At 47.4% G+C, this 22,065-nt stretch overlaps 1 protein-coding gene across 1 annotated transcript in view; it reads left to right on the forward strand.

The window, feature by feature from the left end:
* LOC119966035 (A disintegrin and metalloproteinase with thrombospondin motifs 16) overlaps nucleotides 1-22,065 on the forward strand; it is a 320,047-nt gene that overhangs the window by 267,924 nt on the left and 30,058 nt on the right. Inside the window, exon 19 of the mRNA XM_038797188.1 lies at nucleotides 17,319-17,523. Coding sequence (XP_038653116.1) covers nucleotides 17,319-17,523 — 205 coding nt within the window. The remainder of the gene's footprint in view (nucleotides 1-17,318; nucleotides 17,524-22,065) is intronic.

A 22,065-nucleotide genomic window follows, 5' to 3' on the forward strand; every position in this document is an offset into this window, starting at 1 on the left:
AAAGGAATTCTGGGAATCTTTTAGGCCTTAAGGACAGCAGTAACCTTAAAAGGGCAGAAGATGGAAACCCCATGATAGAACTTTCTTATGGGGAAAAACGTTCATTTGATAATTTTCTGATGGATTTTGGCATGTTTTTAAATCCCTTTGTGCTGGCCAGAAGCATGTAATTGGTCTTCACATTTATTTTAATGCTTCATCTCTTGTGTCTGTATTTGTATTGCTCAGCTGCTTCTGCAGTCTGCTTTGTTGGAGCGGCTGGGTAGCAGGGAAGTTGTAAAAGGGCAGCATTGTGGTGCCAAGCAGTAGGTGGTGTAAAAGGGAGAACAAGTGTGAAGAATGATGGCGTGGGAGTGGGAAGTGGGTACTGGTATGAATCTGCGACATTTTCTATTCATGCTGGGATAAATGCTGTGTAATTTTCCTATCTGTACAGGAAGTTTTACAGTATCTGGCACCCCTGTCTCGTTGCAGATTTACAGCAGATACATTTATGTGCCTAATTTTGTAATAAGCAATAGCTTTGATTCTTTTTCACAGAGCATTTCCCCCAGTGTCATTACAATAGAAAATCAGCCCACTAAAGTTCAGACCTTGGAGGACAGGATTTTCCTTATTGTTTCGTGCCACATGAATTGTGTTGCTGATGTGGGCAGCTCAATAAAGCCAGAAAGGGTTCTGAAACCAAAACCAATTTATAGCAAGCCAGATTTTTTTGGGAGATGTGATATCAGCCCAAGAAGGTGTCTGGCCGCCCCGAGCACTAAGAATGCATGTATACAAGAGGAATCTAGTGTTGCTACTATTGAATATGTACCGGCGTAGCGGAGTGGCGCCAACCACTCCAGCGTCGGTCTCCGCACCTTTAAGGGCTAGACCCGCGCCGGAGTGGCTCCCGTTCTGCCGACTGACGCCAATGGCCTTTGGCACCACGCCGATCGGCGTCGGGGCTGGCCGAAAGGCCTTCGCCGGTTGGTGTGAGTCCGCGCATGCGCCGGAGCATCAGCGGCCGCTGACGTCACCACAGGCGCATGCGCAATGGAGGGGGTCTCTTCCGCCTCCGCCATGGTGGAGCCGTGGTGGCGGCGGAAGAAAAAGAGTGCCCCCACGGCACAGGCCCGCCCGCCGAACGGTGGGCCCCGATCGCGGGCCAGGCCACCGTGGGGGAACCCCCCGGGGTCCGATCGCCCTGCAGCCCCCCCAGCACCCCGGGGCCTGCTCGAGCCGCCAATCCCGCCGGCATAGAGGTAGTTTAAACCACGCCGGTGGGAGAGGCCTGACAGCGGCGGAACTTTAGCCTATCGCGGGCTGGAGAATCTCCTCGTGGGGCCCGCCGATCGGCGGGGGGGGGGCCCGCTGACCGGCGGGACGTGATTCCCGCCCCCGCCGATTCCCGGGTGGCGGGGAATTCCGGCCATGGTGGGGGCGGGATTTACGCCGGCCCCGGGCGATTCCCCGACCCTGCGGGGGGTCGGAGAATTCCGCCCCACATTCTGGCACCTGTTTGAATACACAAAGGGAGAATTCAGAATGTCCAAATTACCTAACAGCACATCTTTTAGGACTTGTGGGAGGCAACCGGAGCACACGGAGGAAACCCACGCAGACACGGAGAGAACATGCTGACTCCACACAGACGGTGACCCAAGCTGGGAATCAAACCTGGGATCCTGGAGCTGTGAAGCAACAGTGCTACCCACTGTGCTTCTGTGCTGCCCATATAGCATTTGTATAACTACTTGCCTTTTGTGCTCTCTCTTCTATTTATAAAGACCTGATCCCTTATCATTCATGAACCGCTTTGTTACCCTGGCATGCAAACCTCATGGATTTGTACACAAACACCCCCAGCCAATTTCTGTATTTTAACCCTCTTTAAAACAATGCAGTGGATCCCGCGTGGTAGGTTGGAAGTAGGATTATGACTTATTTCCGTGAGCATCATTCGGTATGCCCATTTGGGTTCTGACTCCAATGTCCCACGGGGAATCGGAGAGTCCCTGGAGCCTTTCCCAGCATTCTCCGGCCACTCAAGCAAGAGTGCGGCTGGAGATTCGCACCCAAGCTAAGCATTGGTGAACAGGTTATTTAAGACTAAGGTCTGCTAGATGGCACTGTCAATGACACCTTCCATCAGTTTGCTGACAGAGATTAGACTGATTTTGTTTTTTATTCGTTCATGGAATATGGGTGTCGCAAGTTGAGCCAGTATTTATTGTCTATCCCTAATTGCCCTTGAGGGGGCCGTTAAGAGTCAACTACATTGCTCTGGATCTGGAGTCACATGTCGGCCAGGGAAGGATGGCGCATTTCCTTCCCTAAAGGACATTAGTGAATGAGATGGGATTTTAAGACAATCTACAATGGTTTCATGGTCAACATTAGACTTTTCAGTCCAGATTTTTAAAAAAAAATTCAAATTTCACTATCTGTAGTGGTAGGATTTGAACCTGGGTTCCCAGAGCATTACTCTGGGTCTCTGGTTTAATCCAGTGACAATATCACTGTGCCATCGCCTCTCTGGGATAGAGAAGGAATTGTCTGGACTGGATTTATTCTGCCTTTGTGACATAACTGGTAAATCTTCCAAATTATTGGGTAGGTGTCCAGTGTACTGGACCAGTTTGGCTAGGCCAGCGACTACTTCCGCAGCACACGTACTACAGCCAATGTGTTGTGAGAACATGTAGGGTGCGAATCAGTGACCCCATTGTGTGGACCAATCGTAACGGCACCTGTGGGGGCGGGGGGGGGGGGGGCTTCGGTTGATTAGAAGCCCCAGGATGGTCAGGGACAGGGCAAATGGTACCCTGGCATTCCCACTGGCACCTGGGCCCTTTGGCAGTGCCACCCAGGCAGGTTCCAGGCCAGCAGTGCCAGAGTACGGGTGGGCACTGTCAAGGGTCGGCCCGGGGGGGGGGGGGGCCTTTCCACTTCCAGATGGGTGAGGTGAGGGGGTATTCCTAAGGCCCCCCCCCCCCCAAGGTAGGCAGGGGGTACGGTGGGGGTTGGGGGGGGGGGGGGGGGGGAGGGGGGAGAGAGAGGATCAGGGCAGCTGATAAAAATCAAAATTGCGCTCCAATTGCAGACAGCCTTTCTTGCCAGTAGGAAATCACTTCTAAGTGTGGCCTCGGTGGAGATAAAAAAAAACCCTGAGGCCAAAAGAAACTATAAGGTGCCATTGAATAACAGGGTATTTCTCGGCGTGAGAAACACCCCGCTAAACGTGCCTCACAGCAGACTTAATATGAAGTCCACTGAATCCCGCCCAGTATCTTTGCTGTATCCAGTGATCTCAGTTTCTTAATAGCTCGTGGAGTGAATTTTATTGGCTGGAGACTGGCATCTGTATGGACGAGGACCTCAGCAGGAGACCGAGATGATTCCTCTCCTGGCACTTCTGGTTAAAGCTACTTCCAAATGCTTCAGCCTTGCCTTTAGAACTTCTTTAATAATAACTTATTTCTTGTTCATTTAACTCCAGACTTCTTGGACACTTCTCTTCATTTCTCTAGATTCTTAACTAGCTAGACTTTAGATTTTCCGACATCTGTTTTCTTAACCATTACTCCATAGTGTGTTTTTCCTTCTAGCAATTCTGAAAGCAATGTTCCCTCTTTAGCCTTCTAAAACCAACTGCTTCTAGCAGAACAGTGAGAACTGCCTTCTTACTCATTATATCTTCAACTGCAATCAAAGTAGCTACATTAAAACTTAAAAGCCTCTGTACCTTATAAGGCCCCAGTTGCTAAGCAACAACTGCTGATTTATTTATTTTTAACGCCATCTCTAAGCACAATAGAAATACAGTTGGAACCTAGGCAATCCCCACACATTCCAACACCTTTTACCCTTTCAGGCACAGAAATATTAAATTAGATCCACTTAAAGCTATACCTTATTTGTAATGTTTACCAATACAAATATTAAATCCCTTAAAACCTCCTTGTTTTCCGAACATACATCACCCACTATTCTCATCTGCAAATATATTGTCGCTGGGTAAAAATTCTGGACTCACAAAATAATAGCACTGTGAGAGTTACTGCACTCGATGGACTGCAGCAGTTCAAGAAGGCGGATCATCACGACCTTCTCAGGGACAGTTGACGTTGGACAATAAGTGTTAGCACAGCAAGCATCGCTTACAACCACAAAAGAATAAAAAGTACTTGACCGAGTGGTTGTAAATTTTCTTCCAGATCATCAAACTGAATTTTCAATCGCTCATGGGGACAAATTCGGGTGTGGATGGAACCAGAAAATCTCACACTCCGAAGTCATCACTGGTTCCTAATGCCTCATGAAGCGATTCGATTTTCAAAAGGAGGGTGGGTCCAGGAACCCTTCAATGATTTTCTTGTTGAATTAATTATAGAGTTTGTTAGGAGTATGGGGAGCAACAGTTTGTAGTTTTCAAATGCGCAGGGAATATGGAGAGTTTGGGACTCTTTCAACATAACTATTGGGAACACAGCTGGGCGTGATTAATGCTCATGACTACAGACTGGAAAAGGGTGTATAAAAGGGGAGTTTACAAAAACATAAAAAATAGGACAAGGAATGGGTGATTCGGCTCAACAAGCCTGCTCCAGCATTCAATCAGATCTGTTTGTGGCCTTAACTCCAGTTTCCTGTCTGCTGGCTTGACTCCTAGCTAGATCCGTGATTTGTCAAATTCAGCCTTGAATATACTAAATGACCCAGCATCACTGCCCTTGAATAGAGAATTCCAAAGGTCAATGACCACCCGAGAGAAGAAATTCCTCCTCCTGCAGTAGCAGAGTTGCTTTCGCTTGAGGGAGGAGCTTGATTTTGTGAGGATCGAGTGTTTGGACTCGTTAGAGGAATGTGAGGCTGCAGGCAATCGTACCCATCTGTAGCCAGGCCTGCTCACTGGAGGTCTTCCCGTTCATGGAGGGAAGAATACAGCACACCAGTCCACCACAGCATTGATCAGGTCTTAAAGGGAGGCTTCAGAAAAAACAGGAACTTCTCGGGATAGTTGCCCAAACCAATTGTGGCCCTCTTCTCTACCTGCTTCTCCATTTACAAAGGCAATAGCAAGCCTAGTCATGGCTGCTGTTTGTCTTTTAAATTATTCCCCCGCAGCTCGCTCCCGGATCCTGTCTATGGCCTGAGCCCTGAATGGGAACTTGCCTCTTGGAAGATTAGTGGGTGAACTTTGAAAATTTGACCACATTATTGCTTTTGTTGCAGTGCAGGGTTGAGACCTGAAAATGTTTTTATGCTTTGGGTTCCGGAATATTCAGCCTGTTTGGCGGGTCCAGAACACATCTGGAACAATGTGATTGCAGAAGTCGGGACTTACTTAAACAATGCCTAGGGCTGCCTCCAGAGTTCAGGATGGAGTCTGCCAACGACCTCATGCTCGCGAACACCATGGGCCGGTGGGTCTTCCACTTTCAGTGACATTGAGGGGCTCCATTTTTTAAAATATAGATTTAAGGTACCCAGGGCGCGATTCTCCCAGAGAGGGAGAAATCGTAAGGCTGGCGTCAAATCCGGGCGGGTTTGACGCAAGCCTCCCCCTCCCCGACCGGGAACCGATTCTGGTCCCCGGTCGGGGCTAGCATGCCGCCGCCGTGAACTCCGGCATCGCGGGCTTAACGAATTTCGTTAAGCCCGCTTGCCAGAGTTTGCACCGGCTGACGCGTCACATGACGTCAGCCGCACATGCGCGGATTGGAAGACTCCAACCCGCGCATGCGCGGATGACGTCATCGCGCATTTGCGCGAAACCCGCGCATGCGAAGTGATACAGCGGGGCGGCGGAAGGACAAAGAGTGCGCGGGTATCGGACCCGCTGCCCGCGATCGGTGCCCACCGATCGTGGGCCCATGGCACCCTTGGCACGGCCGTGGTACGGCCGTGCCAATCGGTGCCATGGTTTTAAAAATCGGCACTTTACGGCCGTTTTTATGAACGGCCAGACCAGGTGTGTTTGCCGTTCGTAAAAACAGCCGTAAAGGGCTTGGAACTCGGCCCATCGGCCAGCTGAGAATCGCTGCTGGCCGTAAAAAAACGGCGGCAGCGATTCGTATCGGGAGTCGGGCGTGGGGGGGGGGGGGGGGTAGAATAGCGGGAGGGCGTCAGACTAGCGTGGCCGTAAAAATTTACGAACCCCGCTATTCTCCGCACCGTCGTGAGTGCGGAGAATTGCGCCCCCAATTCTTTTCATTTAAAGGGGCAATTGAGCATGGCCAATCCACCTACCCTGCACATCGTTTGGTTGTGGGGGTGGGACCCGCACAGTTACAGGGAGAATGTGCAAACTCCACACAGACGGTGACCCAGGTTATAGGCTGCGTGAGGAAGCAGTGCTAACCACTGCGCCACCATGTCACCCGTGCTGAACATAACATGATCATACTCGGGCTGAATTGTGCCTAAGAACCAATGCAACCAAGCAGAATGTGTACCACGCTATGCTTTCTATTTTCTAGTGGCTTATGAAACAAAGAGGAACTTCGAGATTGGAACTGAAAGTGCTGGAAATCCACAACAGGATATCAACTTCCACAAAGGAAGTAATTTAATGTTTTGAGTGGGAAATTTAATCTAGAATTGCATCAGGGTTGCCATGACTTTTGCATGCTACATTCAGTAGTGTTACTGATCAGACTTCTATATGTGTGGAATTTGAAGAACCAGTACCGTTTGGTACCAGCTACGTTCTGATAGACTTTGGCACCAGACTCGCAACATGACAGGTGTTTTTTTGCATGAGGGAGTAGTTTGCTGCGACACAGCTGTTAATTAAGTTCCCGTTGAAAAACGTGACCCATAATTTTACACTTTTTTTAATAAACATGTCAAGTTCAACTTCCCCCTGACTAGAAGTCAAATGCTATCGTTGGAAACATCTAATAAAACTCCATCTTCAAGAACTAATTTGCACTTCCATCATTCAACACGTTAAGTAACTTGGTTGGTTCTCATGAATTTTATTTCCTGTGCTCAATCCTCTCCCCAAATCCTCTCTGTTCATCTGAGTGCCCATTTACGAGCAGCACCAGCAGATGTCAAATAGTCTTCAAATTAGGGGAGGGACTTCAGTTCAGATTCATTAAAATAAAAATTATTGCTCAAATCCCAGCTCTTTTTTTCCCCCAGAAATAGATATTTTAAAGAAACTTAATTTCAGAAAGCACTGAACTCCGCGCACTGTTTAAAGCAGATGGTTTGAGTTACATAGGAACAAACTGATTTAGACCATGACCTGCTACCTACTGGAACTTACTGCAGATTCCTCAACACTTCTGTCACAGTGAGAATGTGATCCGTAAAAGCAGTGGTGGCAATTCAACTCAGAGTACGATCTAACATTCCTGTGAGGCAGCAAATTCCCCATCATCATCTTAACACCTGACGCATGAACCTGTTGTTATATTTCTCTGACCTTTATTGTGCAGGATAAAATATATACTATCTTTATATATAAATATCAGTGTGATTGGGCAGTTTACAGCACTGATCAGGACCAAGACAATTCATTATATATAGCTTCCAAAGCTCCAGTGCAGCCAAGAGCAAAATGCAGCCCCATAATTTCTGCCCTACTGCCCTTATTCCAGCAGTTCAGAAAAGGCATGTTCTTCTCTCCCAACTTCTGTCTTGGCTCCTGCTGTTCTTTCACAAGTGTTGATTCCTGCTGTTACTGTCTATTGCACTAATTGCTAATTCCGATTGCAAATTTCTTCCACTGAGTGCCTGTTCTAATTGCTCTCTCGTGTTATCTTTTAATTCTTTCTTCCTCTGCCTTGTGCTAAGCCCTAAGTATTTAGTCTCTTTCTCTTATCTCTTTCATGTTCCCCTGCAAATATAAACGGCAGCTGCTTATTCTATGTCTAGAATTTTATGCTTCCCCCACACGCTCATCCTCTGCCCCCCCCCCCTCCCCCCTCAGCAGGTTCTGAGATGGGGGAACGTGAAATTACATGGACGGGGTTCCCTCCGGGATCGTGCCTGCCTTGACTCGGTAGTGATTTTACGCTGGGGCAGGCAGGGCTTCAGACCAGAAGCTTACCTTTGCCCCAGTTAAGGCTCATGAGTGACCACTGAAGGGCCTTTTCTTGCCTAGCCTCAATTTCTAGGTTGGTGGGCAGACAACAGGTTTGTAGGGTGGGGGGACCCCCATAAACAAACCAAATTCAATCTCAGGTGGGAAGAGTGGGGGGGGGGGGCATCACAAGCCCCAATTCTGACTGGGGGAGCTCTCTCCTTGAAGCTTGGTGGCCTCTGGACCTCCCCCATCCCCGGATTCCTGCTCACCCCCATTGCAATCCCCCCGTGGCTTTCCAATCCACCCGTGCCACATACCTGTCCTCTGGTTTCCGGCACTTAGTTCCAGACAGCTCTCTGCAGTACCTCTTCTGGCCACTGCAGCACTGTGCCTGGAGGGACTGGACAGCTGCCAGCCGATCTGATTGGCCAACAGCTCTCCAAGGCAGGGCTCCCTCAGGTGATGGGCAGAAGTCCACATTCATAGAATCATAGATTCCCTACAGTGCTGAAGAAGGCTGTTCAGCCCATCTAATCCTCATGACCTTCCGAACGAGCACCCTACCCAGGCCCACATCCTGGGCGGGATTCTCTGACCACCTGGGGGTCGGAGAATCGCCCGAGGCCGGCGTCAATCCCACCCCGCCGTGTCCCGAATTCTCTGCCCCCCGGGATTCGGCAGGGGTGGGAATCACGGCGCGCCAGTCGGCGGGCCCTCCGCGCCGGTCGGCGGGACCCCCGTGGCGATTCTCCGGCCCGGCGTGGATTAAACCACCTACTTGACTGGCGGCGTGGGCGGGCTCCGGCATCCTGGGGGGGGCGCGCAGAGTGATCTGACCCCGGGGGGTGCCCCCACGGTGGTCCTGGCCCGCGACCGGGGCCCACCGATCGGCGGGCGGGGAGAATCCCGGCCCCTATTCCCGTAACCCCACGTAGCCTTTTGACACTGAAGGGAAATTTAGCATGGCCAACCAACCTAACCTGGACAACTTTGGAAACCCGAGCACCCAGTAGAAATCTACACAGAGAATGTGCAAAATCCACACACATAGTCACCCAAGACCGGAATTGAACCCAGGTCCCTGGAGCTGTGAGGCAGCAGTGCTAACCATTGTGCCACCGTGCAGTATGCCAATTGATGTCTTTAAGTATGTGAAATGACATCAAGCCTGCTGGAGTTGGTGCTCCCAGTCAACTCTAATTCCGGTCTATCACTGTCCTCCGATGAGAGCCAGCTTCCATTGCTCAGATTCCCTGGCTGGGACTCTCCGGAAATAGGGCTATGTCCCCACACCTGACATAAAACAGGGCGAATCTCTAATTTCAAGAGGGATGGCAGGGCCCCGGCGTGCGCCCCGCAACTCCTGCTGCTGATACGGGGCCCTGCACGTCTGGCCGCAGGTCCACACATGCGCGCGCCAGCCCCCATGCAACATGGTGGAGCCACACAGCAGGCCAGCACGGAAGAAGATAGGCCCCACCGGGATTGCGCGCTCCCGCCGATTGGTAGCCCCCGATCGCGAGCCTGGCAGTCTTGGAGGCCCCCCCTTCCCCCCCCCCCCCCCCCCCCCCGGAGTCTGATTCCCCCGCCCCCCACACCAGGATGCCCAGCGCGGCCGCGAGTCCGAGCTCCCCTTTGTGGAACCAAGTTGGAACCACGGCGGGGGAACTCGGCCGGTTGACCGCGCAGAATCACCGCGGGGGCCTCTTTCAGCGGCCCCCCGACCAGCGCTGTGTTGACCGCGCACACGCGGCTGGCGGCGATTCTCCGGTCCGTGGAGAATTGCATCCCGGCGTCGGAGCCGATTGCGAGTCTGAGACTCCATTCTCTGCCCCGCGCCGAGCGCGATTTCGGCTCGGAGAAAGCCCGGCCCCTACTCCTCATCATCATTCTCACTCTCGTTTCTTCACACTCCCTCTCCCCAACATACACAACTGCCAGCTGCCACTTTCAAGCTCTGCAGAAATAAATATTCAGTACCTATGCTAGTGGCACTGTATGCAAATTGGCACTTAGGCAGGACATTTGGGAGATTTTTGCCTGCAAGATTTACTTCCCAAACCAAAATTCTGGATCTTGGACTTCCCATGTGAATTCATGATTTTTTGTTGATAGTTGGAACAATTAATCTGTTACATTATCTTATAGAGGTATGCAAAATCACAAATGAAATGGAATAGATAAATCTGGAATATTAGTTTAATTTAAATTGTGGAATTTGGATAAGGGAACATAGGTTCAGACTAATAAAAGCTAACGTTAAGACTTGTATCGGCATGCTCTTTATTCAAGGGCAGGTCGAGACCTAGAAATGACTGGGTGTTGAAGCCGTATATATGCTGTGGGATGCCCATCCCATTTTCAAGGTGCTGTATTCATCTATATTTTAAAAAAGCAGATATGCCCATTCCCTCAGTACTTATAGATCCACCTGCAATTTATTTATCTTGATTATGGTTCTTACTCCTGACAATTTTTTTGTATTGCCCATGACCTTGCCAGCAGTCTTCCCAATGCCCAGCATTGATAAAGGTGGTGAAGACCAGTGGTCCTAACACCTACACCTGAGGTTTCCACTAGTAAACAGTTCCATCATATAAGTGTATTAATGTTAATGATTACTTTCTGTCTATGAAAATACAACTAGTTTCTTCATCAACCCAAAATCTGACCATCAATTACTTGGGACTCGAGCTTATTTAGTTGGCAATTTGGGAATAAATTGTCAAAAGATTTTATTTTTAGAATTAAGATACATTGACATCAACAGAACCTCATGCATCCACAGCATGTTGGTAAGGCAGGACCTTCTTCACCAGAAGCCATGTTGAGAGTTCCTAATAATCACTCTGTCAAGGATGTTATGTAATCTGTCTCCGACCTTTCCTTCCAATAACGTCCTATAACCAAAGTCAAACTAATTTCCAGGTTTTAACGCTTATCATTGTGAACAATTAGTCACGTCTTCTATCAACACCACAAGTGGCCTTTAAAGAGCTGCTGCCTCTTAATTATTGCTGATTTATCAGACTTCACAGCCAAGTGTGATACTGTCCAATGTTCAGAGGCAAAAGCTTTCTCTGTGCCAGTAGCTTACTTACAAAGGGAAGAGTGTCTTATCTTTGAACCAGCTAACAGAGCAGTTGAGTGCTTGCCATGGGCTGGCTAAACCTCACTGTTGCTGTCACCCGGAAATCAGGGCCATTGTGCACGTTGGGCCTTCAGTGCACCAGTGCATTTTAAGGTTACAAGCGACAAAGATCATTTCCCCATCAATGAGTTTCTCTACCATCATTTAAAGTGGACTTGAACAGTCCAGTCCATATTAAACCTTCATTCCTGTCTCCATTCAGGGCAGCACGGTGGCGCAGTGGGTTAGCCCTATTGCCTCACGGCACCGAGGTCCCAGGTTCGATCCCGGCTCTGGGTCACTGTCCGTGTGGAGTTTGCACATTCTCCCCGTGTTTGCGTGGGTTTCGCCCCCACAACCCAAAGATGTGCTGGTTAGGTGGATTGGGCACTCTAAATTGCCCCTTAATTGGAAAAAAAAATAATTGGGTACACTAAATTGTTTTTTAATTAAAAAAAAAAAAATTCCTGTCTCCATTTAGAAACGTTGTCAATCTCGATCAGAAAGCGATTAAATATTCTTAGTTTACTGTACTCAATGCTAAGTAAACATTGTTTATGGCTGTGGTTTGATTTTTGGGGGATTTATTTTGTTGACTTGAATATCAAAAAGGGCTAGTTTAGCACAGGGCTAAATCGCTGGCTTTGAAAGCAGACCAAGGCGGGCCAGCAACACGGTTCAATTTCCGTACCAGCCTCCCCGAACAGGTGCCGGAATGTGGCGACTAGGGGCTTTTCACAGTAACTTCATTTGAAGCTTGCTTGTGACAATAAGCAATTTTCATTTCATTTCATTTCAATGTACTCAAACTCTTTGAATCATTGGATGTCTTGGTCGGTATTACAACAGTGACATGATCAATTAAAAGAACATTAATATCATATTGATAATGATTTTTTTTTGGTATTATGACCATGTTACCACTGTCACTTCTGATGTTCTATGTACAATAGTTGTACCGTTGTCAGATATATATAGATTTTTGTGTACTCGTGCATGAGAACAGAGCAGACATCAGGAGTCAGAGTAACTGCAATGACTGCAGTGTAGTCACGCAAAAGAGACATGGTTATAGGAGATGACATCATCCACATGATTTGCCTTATTAGTGATGTATACTGGCATTAAAACATTGCTTAAGCTGTCCAGTAAATGCCATTTACTGCAACTGATATCTTTGACCGTTCTTATATGTAGACTGTGATCTTTGGCCATGAGCCAAATCTTATATATTAAATCAGCAAAAAAGAGCACTTGCTTCCCTTAGCTATGAATCGTAAATTTAGTTCAGTAATAAAGGCAATGTTTACTACTATGGCTGAGGATGAAACGTTGGAAGTGTTTTACTGACCAGGTTGTGACATCTTGTCCAGTTAATAAGCACTATTTCTAATTGTGAGAGAATGGATCAACTTAACTATGGAGGTAATGTGCACAAGTGCTGACAGATGTTTTTTTGGCTGTCTCACTGGTGGTTTGAGTTACAGTCTGTGAGTTCTTTACTTCCATTCTCTGTTGAGCTGCGAGCCAGCCTGCTGTCATCGGCTTGCTTGATGCGCTAGCACGAGATGGGTATTTGGCCATTCAATGACTAATGCAACCTACCAATGACCATTGGAGGCCCAAAGCAAGTTCAATGATCTGCATTACAAACGTTTGTCAAAACATTTTTGTGAAGTATAAATTGAAGTGATTATCAGGTCCGTTGTAACACTTTGACAAAATCGTAATTCCACAACACCTGTTCAGTTTACACAAATATGAACTCTTTGTTCTGCAAGTATATATTTTTTTAAACCCACGGGGAAATTGTAAAGTATCTTTCTGTAACCTCTTCACCCTTAAAATACCATAGGCGTTCAATTTTTATTAATAAATCTAATACTTAGCAGACTTTGACATAGTTATAATACATCCCCATCACAGATAAGGTTTAGCTTTTCCTCTAAATGCTGTGAGTGATGTGTCATTCATACTTGAGGATGACTGTGCAAGCATTGTATGTTCATGTTAGACGGTTGAATTGATGTCTGTGCAGATCGCTCCGTGATGTATAAGCACAATACCACGGTTCACTTATTGATATTTCTGATGCAGATGATCCTTCCATCTCCCGTTTCATGCCTTCACACATGCATGTACAAGTAATTAGGAAGGCAAATGGAATGTTGGCCTTTATTGCAAGGAGTTTAAAAGTAGGGAAACTTTGCTGCAACTGTACAGCTATGTATTCCCTCTTGAATACTCCTGTTGAACTTCCCTCCTCCACACTGTCAGGTAGCACCCTGGTGAGCCTTGCCACTGTTCTTGCATATTGGCCAAACATGCATGTGCCATCCACAGTCCTGTAAACAATGATTTTTCATCCTTTAAACATGCGCTGAAAAGTATGACCATCAGTTGTTTGCTGTAAATTAAAAACCAGTTAACTTCAAAATGTTTTAAAATGTACGTTTTATCTGCACACTATTTGTTAAAACACCGGCCGGGAACCCGCCCCCCCCCCCCCCCCCCCCCCCCCACCCCCCCACACACGGGTTGTCCGATGGTGCAGGTGACCAGCCATTGGCTGCCAATCCGGTTCCATCTGAGTCAATTCCCATTTGTGTTCCCTGCCAGCCGCACCGCTAGCGGGCCACTGCGGGGATGCCATTTCAGCAGGACTGGAAGATCCTGCCAGGAAGATAATCCCGGCCACTGTTTAACTATTATCTTTAAATAGAAAGCATTTTTTGTGAAACTCCAATACCTTCCCACTTTGAATCATACTTAAATAGCTACCATTGGCAATGTTTTTGTTAATTTTGTGGTTGAAAATGTATTGGTTTGGAAATTTCAAGTAGGAAATCTAACGTGGATGGCACGGTAGCACAGTGGTTAGCACTGTTACTTCACAGCTCCAGGAACCCAGGTTCAATTCCCGGTTTGGGTCACTGTCTGAGCAGAGTCTGCACATTCTCCCTGTGTCTGCACGGGTTTCCTCTGGGTGATTTGGTTTCCTCCCACAGTCCAAAGATGTGCGGGTTAGGTGGATTGGCCATGCTAACTTGCCCTTAGTGTCCAAAATGGTTAGGTGGGGTTACGGGGATAGGATGGAGGTGTGGGCTTATGTAGGGTGCTCTTTCCAAGGGCCAGTGCAGACTCGATGGGCTGAATGGCCTCCTGCACTGTAAAGTCTATGATTCTATGAATGGCTGCTTGAGTGATTAACCCACATGAAGCAAATGCCTTCAGGGAGTGAGTAGAGAAAACTTCTGGAAATATTTATTAGACTTACCATTAGAATGCATCTAATTATTTGGAAGTGCCACTGTCTGGTCTCCGATGTTGTCAAGAAGTGAAGCAATAGCTGGAACATGACCCTGACCAGAAAATGTCTGGAGAATTTCCACTTTTACATGGTTGATCCTTGTCTGGAGCGCTTAGCAAGACATTTTACATCTTCAGTTTGTGATTTTTCCATCTATTAGGAACCTGGTATCGGGTGATTTGGTGGGGGGTTGATTCTGGGTTTGTTTCCAGTATATACTCTAGGTGTTTAGCAAATGTGTCAGGGTAGCAAAGAGTTTCAATGCTCAAGATCTTTCAGCAAATACGTGAAAAGTAGATATGACACCAGCAATCCAAAGTTTAGTTTTTACAGACCCTATTTCAGTTGATGACTATATCAAGATAAATGTAATCTTAACAACCCAAATTATTCTTGAACTGCAAGGTACACTTTAAATGTAATTGTTCTAATGTTTGCTAAATCTTGCACGATAATCATATTGTGGTAACACCATAGAGTGTTGAAGAACCCATAGGGGTCATTTAAATAGATGAAAGATTAAGGTCCTTGATTTTCTCCAACCAGCACCCTCTGCAAGCATTCAATGTATTCAGGTAAAGCTTTTGCAAAGATAACCAAATAGAGGCTTTATGAACCTCTAGAATAGCACATTGAAATTAAATGCACATTAAAACATCTGAATGACAAGGCACAAATTAATGCAGGTTTTTACAAGCCATGTCAATGTAAATTACCCCATCCAATCCTCATTTGGATCACGTGGCACTACCATGGGGTGTCTGACTCATGACCCAGACATTGATGTGGTTAGAGGCCAAAGCTCATGTCTGTGTTTGTTACCACTGTTGATATTATTGTTTCAGATAATACAGAACAGCACTGAATCAGTAACCACTATTTCAACCATTCCCCTCTTATGATAGAGGCAAGTCTAACGTGCTTATCAAGTGCACCATTATTTCCCTTATTCCTTTAGCCATCAACCATTAAAAGATAGAAGATTGAGCTGCTTCTTTTAAAATAATTTAATGTCTTTGTGGTATATCTTTATGAAAACACTTTTTTTCAATAATAATCTTTATTAGTGTCACAAGTAGGCTTACATTAACACTGCAATGACATTACTGTGAAAATCCCATAGTCGCCACCCTCTGGCGCCTGTTCGGGTGCACTGAGGGAGAATTCAGAATGTCCAATTCACCTAACAGCCCGTCTTTCAGGAGCTGTGGGAGGAAACCAGAGCACCCGGAGAAAACCCACACCGACACAGAGGGAACGTGCAAACTCCGCATAGACAGTGACCCAAGCCAGGAATCGAACCCAGGTAGCTGGCGCTGTGAAACAACAGAGCTAACCACTGTGCTACATTGTCACAGCTTATAATTTTAGAACATGGGAGGGGCTTGTAGCACTCAAATTCAGGAAAGAATGAATTACATTTATTCAGTACAAATTGGGGATATTTACAGCCATTTGACTGTGCAGTATACCACCTGGATGATTGCAAAGATTTATTGCTGACTTGATTTGAGTGATTTTGTGCAAATTTAGTTAAAACAAAACAAATGCATTCAACTTCCACAAAGATAATCCATTGGCTCTTTTTATGAGTGTGTTTCTAATAGCCAGATTGTTAGAGCCATTGGATTGTGTTAATGCAGTCACCAGTAACAAAGAACTGTTATTGGTGGCACCATTAAGAACTGTTGAGGTCTGAAGCCTTTGGAATTGATTTTAACCCCTACTTGTGGTAGATTTTGAGCAGGTGGAAGGAAGGGCAAGGCACTTTGCAGGATCGGTATAATTTAACTCCAGATTCTCTCTACATGTCCATTTTCCATCTGAGGTGGGCATGCAAGGTGGCAGCTGGCAGAACGAGATTAGGCGGTCCATGGCCACTTGCTAATTTTGGCATAAGTGGCAGAAATAGGGTTTTGGACGTCTCATGGGAGACAGTGGTGGGAAAAGGGAGAGCACAACTTTGGAGGACCCAGAGAAAAACTTCTCATGGCCCCACAAAAGAAAACATTTACTTACCCTGTAGTTCTTTTTCTGTCCTCCGATCAGCTTTGGCGATTTTCCACTCCGATCTGTTGAAGTACAATCAGGGTCCAATTGATGTTACAGGACCATAACTTATCTAAATCAATTAAGCTGGGCCTTAATTCAGGGCCTCATTCACCTCCAAAATTGGGTGAAATTTGGAACAACGCAAGAGTCAGAGTAAGTAACGTGCTGAATTTTAGCTGCACGCACACCTGGTTTCCACCAGGTAATTATATTCCCTTTGGCGATGGACTAGTTTTCGAAACTGGGCTATCACTTTTAAATGTTAATTTAGTCGAATTTTCTTCATATCATTAAAATTTAACTAATTTGCTGATAAACCTACTAAATTAACACCTGTACACAGTTCTAAATTTAAAACGATCCATATGAGCTGATCTGCCTTTCCAACTATTCTGAAAGGAGAATCTTCGATTCCATTATTGTGAGATCCATTTGCAATCTCTCTGCAATCGTCCAGGCCTTTGGATCAAAAAGGACAGCGTGAACACTTCATTTATTTTTGATAGACAAGTAGGACAAGAGGTTGATTAATGCTTAAAGCTTCAGTATATCTTGAATGCAAACTATTGCGCCCAAAAAGGCAAGCTGACCCTGGAGTATGGATCCAAAGTGAGCCATGCAGATTTAATGTTACTTAATTTATTCAGTCGAATGCGCTTTAGTATGTTCAAAAGCAGTATTAGTGTGGGATCAGGTAATCCTCAGAACAAGCACGACCTTGCATTCCAGGTTTCTGATAACTGTCAGTTTTAATCCTCCACTTTAATATGTGCTTGTGAACTGTTTTGATGTTTCTACAGCTGGGCTGTTGGCGACTGGGGAGAATGCAGCCAAACATGTGGAAGAGGTGAACAGAATAGACAAGTCCGCTGCACCCGAAGACTTGCTTACAATAAGCTCGAGGATGTGCATCATGCGTTGTGCCCATTTCCAATGCCGATACGAAAGCAAGCATGCAATACTCGCCACTGTCCACCTGCATGGAGTGTAGGAGCTTGGTCTGAGGTACATATCAAAATTACTGGAGGAATTCTGATTATTCAATGATAATTTTCAGCTTGAATTTAGCTGAGTGTTTTAACAGATGGAAGACTCCACACTCTAACCTAGAATATAACCAGTAATAGATTGCAATCCGGTGGGGATTAAAAGCTTGTACCATTTAACTGTTGAATTCGTCATGGACTGACAATGTACAAGTAACACTGGTGATGTCTGTTGTTATTTGTTTCCTGAAGTTGCTTATTGGATGTGGATCCCCAGAATCTAATGCTGTCTCGTCTATAAATGGCAGGGCAGCATTTTATTGCAATGTTCCTTTTTGAGTTCACCCTACCAGTACCCCTGGTCTTGTAAAACATCAGATTTAGTTTTCAGTTACGAAATCGTCAACAGAATATGACCCACTGCACCTCAGCCCAGACATGTGTTCTGATCTAGTAATTCTAAATTAGATGTGGCTATTGAGAAGGTGGAAGCATAGGTAACTCAATTACTTGACCTTAACTATTAAAGCTTTATGTAAGTCTTTCCACCGCTGTTGTATAGCTGTTTGCATTTGCTTTATAATTTGCTATTACTCACGGCGCTGAGGTCCCAGGTTCGATCCCGGCTCTGGGTCACTGTCCGTGTGGAGTTTGCACATTCTCCCCGTGTCTGCGTGGGTTTCGCCCCCACAACCCAAAAATGTGCAGATTAGGTGGATTGGCCACACTAAATTGCCCCTTAATTGGAAAAAAAAATAATAATTGGGTAATAATTTGCTATTACGCACAAATAGTTCAGGAAAGCAAAATATTTAAATTGCCAGTTGTAAGATTTGTTGGTGCTGATCATACACAGTTGCAGTTTATGAAACACATGAAAGGTTGGCTGATTCTGTTACAGCTGCCTTATTTTCTGTTGGAAACAGCGAGATGAATTCTCCGCCTCCCCAGCTGTGTGTTCCTCGGCGGCACACCATCGCCAGCAGCAGGATTTTCCATTCCCACCATCGGCCAATAGGACTTCCACAGACTGGAAAACCACGGGTGAGAGGTTGCTGCCGGCAGAACGGAGAATCCCTTCGGCGGAGAATTCACCCCAGCATATTTTAATTCTAAACATTTGGAAATTTGAACTAAATATTAAATTTGAATTATTTCACAGTCAGATCTATTTATGGTGCAGTCACTGATTAAGCTAACTAATGGGAACAGAGTTGAGGCTGAAATATATCAGCTAACATAGTGGGCAAAAGTTTCCACTTGGGAGACCGCGCGGTTCTCCCAAAAGGGAACAAAGTCCCCTGGCGAGCGCATTTAGCACTTGTTTCCCGACACTTGCAGTGCCAAGAAACACATGGCTATTCAACACGACTCGAGTTGTATAAGGGGCTTGAACGGGGGACGCATAGCCAAGGCCGCACATAGCCCCATTCTGTACCGTGGGGAACTCCGCTCACTGTAATGACAGATCAGGACGCCAGGGCTCTTGAAGGCTGGAGTCAGATTTTGCCAAACAATGAAGAGCACCAGAGCTCATTAACGAGTCCTCATCATCCTCCGTCGCATAGACAAGACCGACTAATACTGCCTGCTCAGAACCAACATCCTGTAGTGATGCTGCTGGGCCCTCGGAGGGGGGAGCTGAACGGTGAGATGGTGTGAAGGGAGGGGGAACAGAAGGATATGAACGTCTATGGGGAAGGGGGCACCACTTGGAAGGGGATGGGGTGGGGAAGAGTATGGAGAGATGGAACAGGATGGCAGAGCTGCCGGTGGCCAGGCCTCCAATTAGGCAAACCTGGGGGTGGTACGGCGGCCCTGGAGCACACATTGAGCATTCTGCCGTGCCAGCCCAAGCTCCATGCCCAATTCTTCCTGGCCATCTTCCTCGTCAGATGAGACCTGAAGTTTTTCATCCTCTTTCTGCATGTCCCTCCTCTGCTGCACGATATTATGCAGGACACAACAGTCTAGCACGATATTAGAGACCTTCCTGGGGCTATATTGGATCACCCCACCGGAGCAGTCCATGCATCAGAAGCACATCTTGAGAATGTCAATGTGCCGCTCAGTGACCCTCCTGGTTGTTGCATGGGCGTCATTATAGGGGTTCTCCATCACATTCTGGGGCCTCCAGACAGGCATCATTAGCCAAACCCTCAGTGGGTTACCCTGTCACCCAAGAGCCAACCCCTCACCTGAGGGAGCACATCAAAGGTGTTGGGAACCAACGAGCACGGCAGGATATATGCGTTGTGCACGCTGCCTGGGTATTGGGCACAGACGTACATGATGTACAGCTGCAGTCACACACCAAATGCATATTCAGGGAGTGGAACTCCTCCCAATTGACGAAGGGCACACCCTGATGAGCCGGTGCTCGTAGGGAGACATGTGTGCCATCTTCCTAGACCTGGGGCATGCCAGCGATGGCAGGAAATCCTGCTGTATGGGCATCCCGGTGTGCCTGGTCCAAACTGAAGTTAATGTAGTCTTCTGCCCAGGCTCATAGGGCATTCGGCACAGTGAGGATGCACTTGTGTACAGATGTCTGAGAGATCCCAGACAGTTTCCTGCTCGACCACTGGAAGGACCCCGAGGCATAAATGTTCAGGGAAACCGTTATCTTGATGATCACTGGGAGTGGATATCATCCCCCAAACCCTTGTGGTGCCAGGTACCTTATCATCTGGCATAGGTGGTGCACGGCCTCCTTGGCTAGCCAATGTCTTTGGTCCGGCATCTCCTCGAAGAACAGGCACTGACAGTATATAGATGGCCTGATGCATCACCTCCTTTGCTCTTCTGGGGCAGGCTCGTCTTGTGCAGGGACTTTCCCGAGCAGGCCATGTGCCTCCAGCCTCCGTGTGTCCGCAACGGACGTTGCGGCCAGGTACAGAGCTAGCATTCCTGGCTGTACTCTGAAATTCATTCTCTGCAGGAGGAAAGAAGACATGTTAGCAAGATGAGAATTCCCTGGCCCATCCAAATGCAGCAGGCTACATGGTGACCCTGAGTTACATTTTAGCTCCACCCTCCACATGTGCCCCCCCTAAACCCTTCAACACTGCACCCCACAGCCATTCCCCCGATATGTTGTCTTCCACCCTGTCCCCATCAGGGAGTGATACAGGAGAGCCTCTACCACCCATCCCTGTCAAAAGGTGGCTGCCACAGCCCATGTCAGCGATAAGCTCTGCGGCCCTGCTCTAGTTTCCACAGTGGGTGTCCCCATTGGGGACTGTGTGTTATTCCATCAGCAGGCTGGCACCTGGTTGAGCGGTGGAAAGGGTGATCATTTGGCGCCAATTGCCTTCACTCCTAGAGGATCATGTGTGGACAGGTTCTACAGATGGGGGTTAGGCAGGGAAGTGTGCGTCTGCTGGGAGCATAGCTACGTGTGATGTGGGTCCTGGGTGTAACACACAAGTTGTGACACACTGTCCGAAGGCGGGGGTGGGGGGGGGGTGGGGGGGGGGGGTGGCAGCAGGACCATGGTGGGCAGGCATGCTGTTGGCCCTGTGGAGTGGGTTGCTGTTAGTGTCACTGATGAGGCTTCTGTCCTGAGAGGGGCAGTGTGTCAGGGGGGTGCCAATGGCCACAATGCATGTGTCCTTTGTTTGGGGTGATCTCTACTATTCCCCTGCTTCCCCTGCAGTGGGGCTGCGCTTCTGAGTGAACTGAGGAGTGGCAGCACCTTGTGTGCCACTGATTGAGCTCAGCCACGCCCATTCCATTGACGGGTCTGAGGGTGTCCAGAGGAGTGGCCTGGGTGGGCTCCCAAATGACCAGAGGCTCTGTGAACATTTACAGGACACAGTGAGCAGTCAGCAGAGTGAGCAGCCAGGGCCCTGTAACTTGTACCTAATGGCCGTGTTTAAAATAAATAGTGCAGCAACGAAAGCCTGAGCCAGTCCACCCCAATCCAGAGGGGGACACCCCGAATGTACAGAGTTGTTGCCAAGTCACTCCCCACGACTCCCCCTGGCCCTGGTAGCCAACCCCACCAAGCAGTACAATATTTAACAGTTTTACAAACTTTGCTTACCTTCTCTCTCCCCCTCAGTAACCATTCCGTCAGTCCCCGTTTGTAAATACCTGTAACAAATTGTGCCCACGTGACATCTGACTGAGAGGGGCAGAGCATCGTGGAGGCCTGGAGCACGGTGGGTCAAACATGCTAATCACAGTTAAATGTGGGCGGCATGGTAGCACAGTGGTTAGCACTGTTGCTTCACAGCTCCAGGGTCCCAGGTTCGATTCCCTGCTTGGGTCACTGTCTGTGTGGAGTCTGCATGTTCTCTCTGTGTCTGTGTGGGTTTCCTCCGGGTGCTCCGGTTTCCTCCCACAAGTCCAGAAAGATGTGCTGTTAGGTGAATTGATATTTGGAATTCTCCCTCTGTGTACCTGAACTGGATTTTCACATTAAGTTCATTGCAGTGTTAATGTCAGCCTACTTGTGACAATAAAGATAATTATTATTATTATTAAATGCATGCAAATGCTGGATTTGGATGTATCCTGCAAAATTAACCAATGGTCAATGGGGCTGGTTTAGCAC

This window comes from Scyliorhinus canicula, chromosome 5, assembly GCF_902713615.1.
Source record: "Scyliorhinus canicula chromosome 5, sScyCan1.1, whole genome shotgun sequence".
In the NCBI taxonomy this organism is placed as follows: domain Eukaryota; kingdom Metazoa; phylum Chordata; class Chondrichthyes; order Carcharhiniformes; family Scyliorhinidae; genus Scyliorhinus; species Scyliorhinus canicula.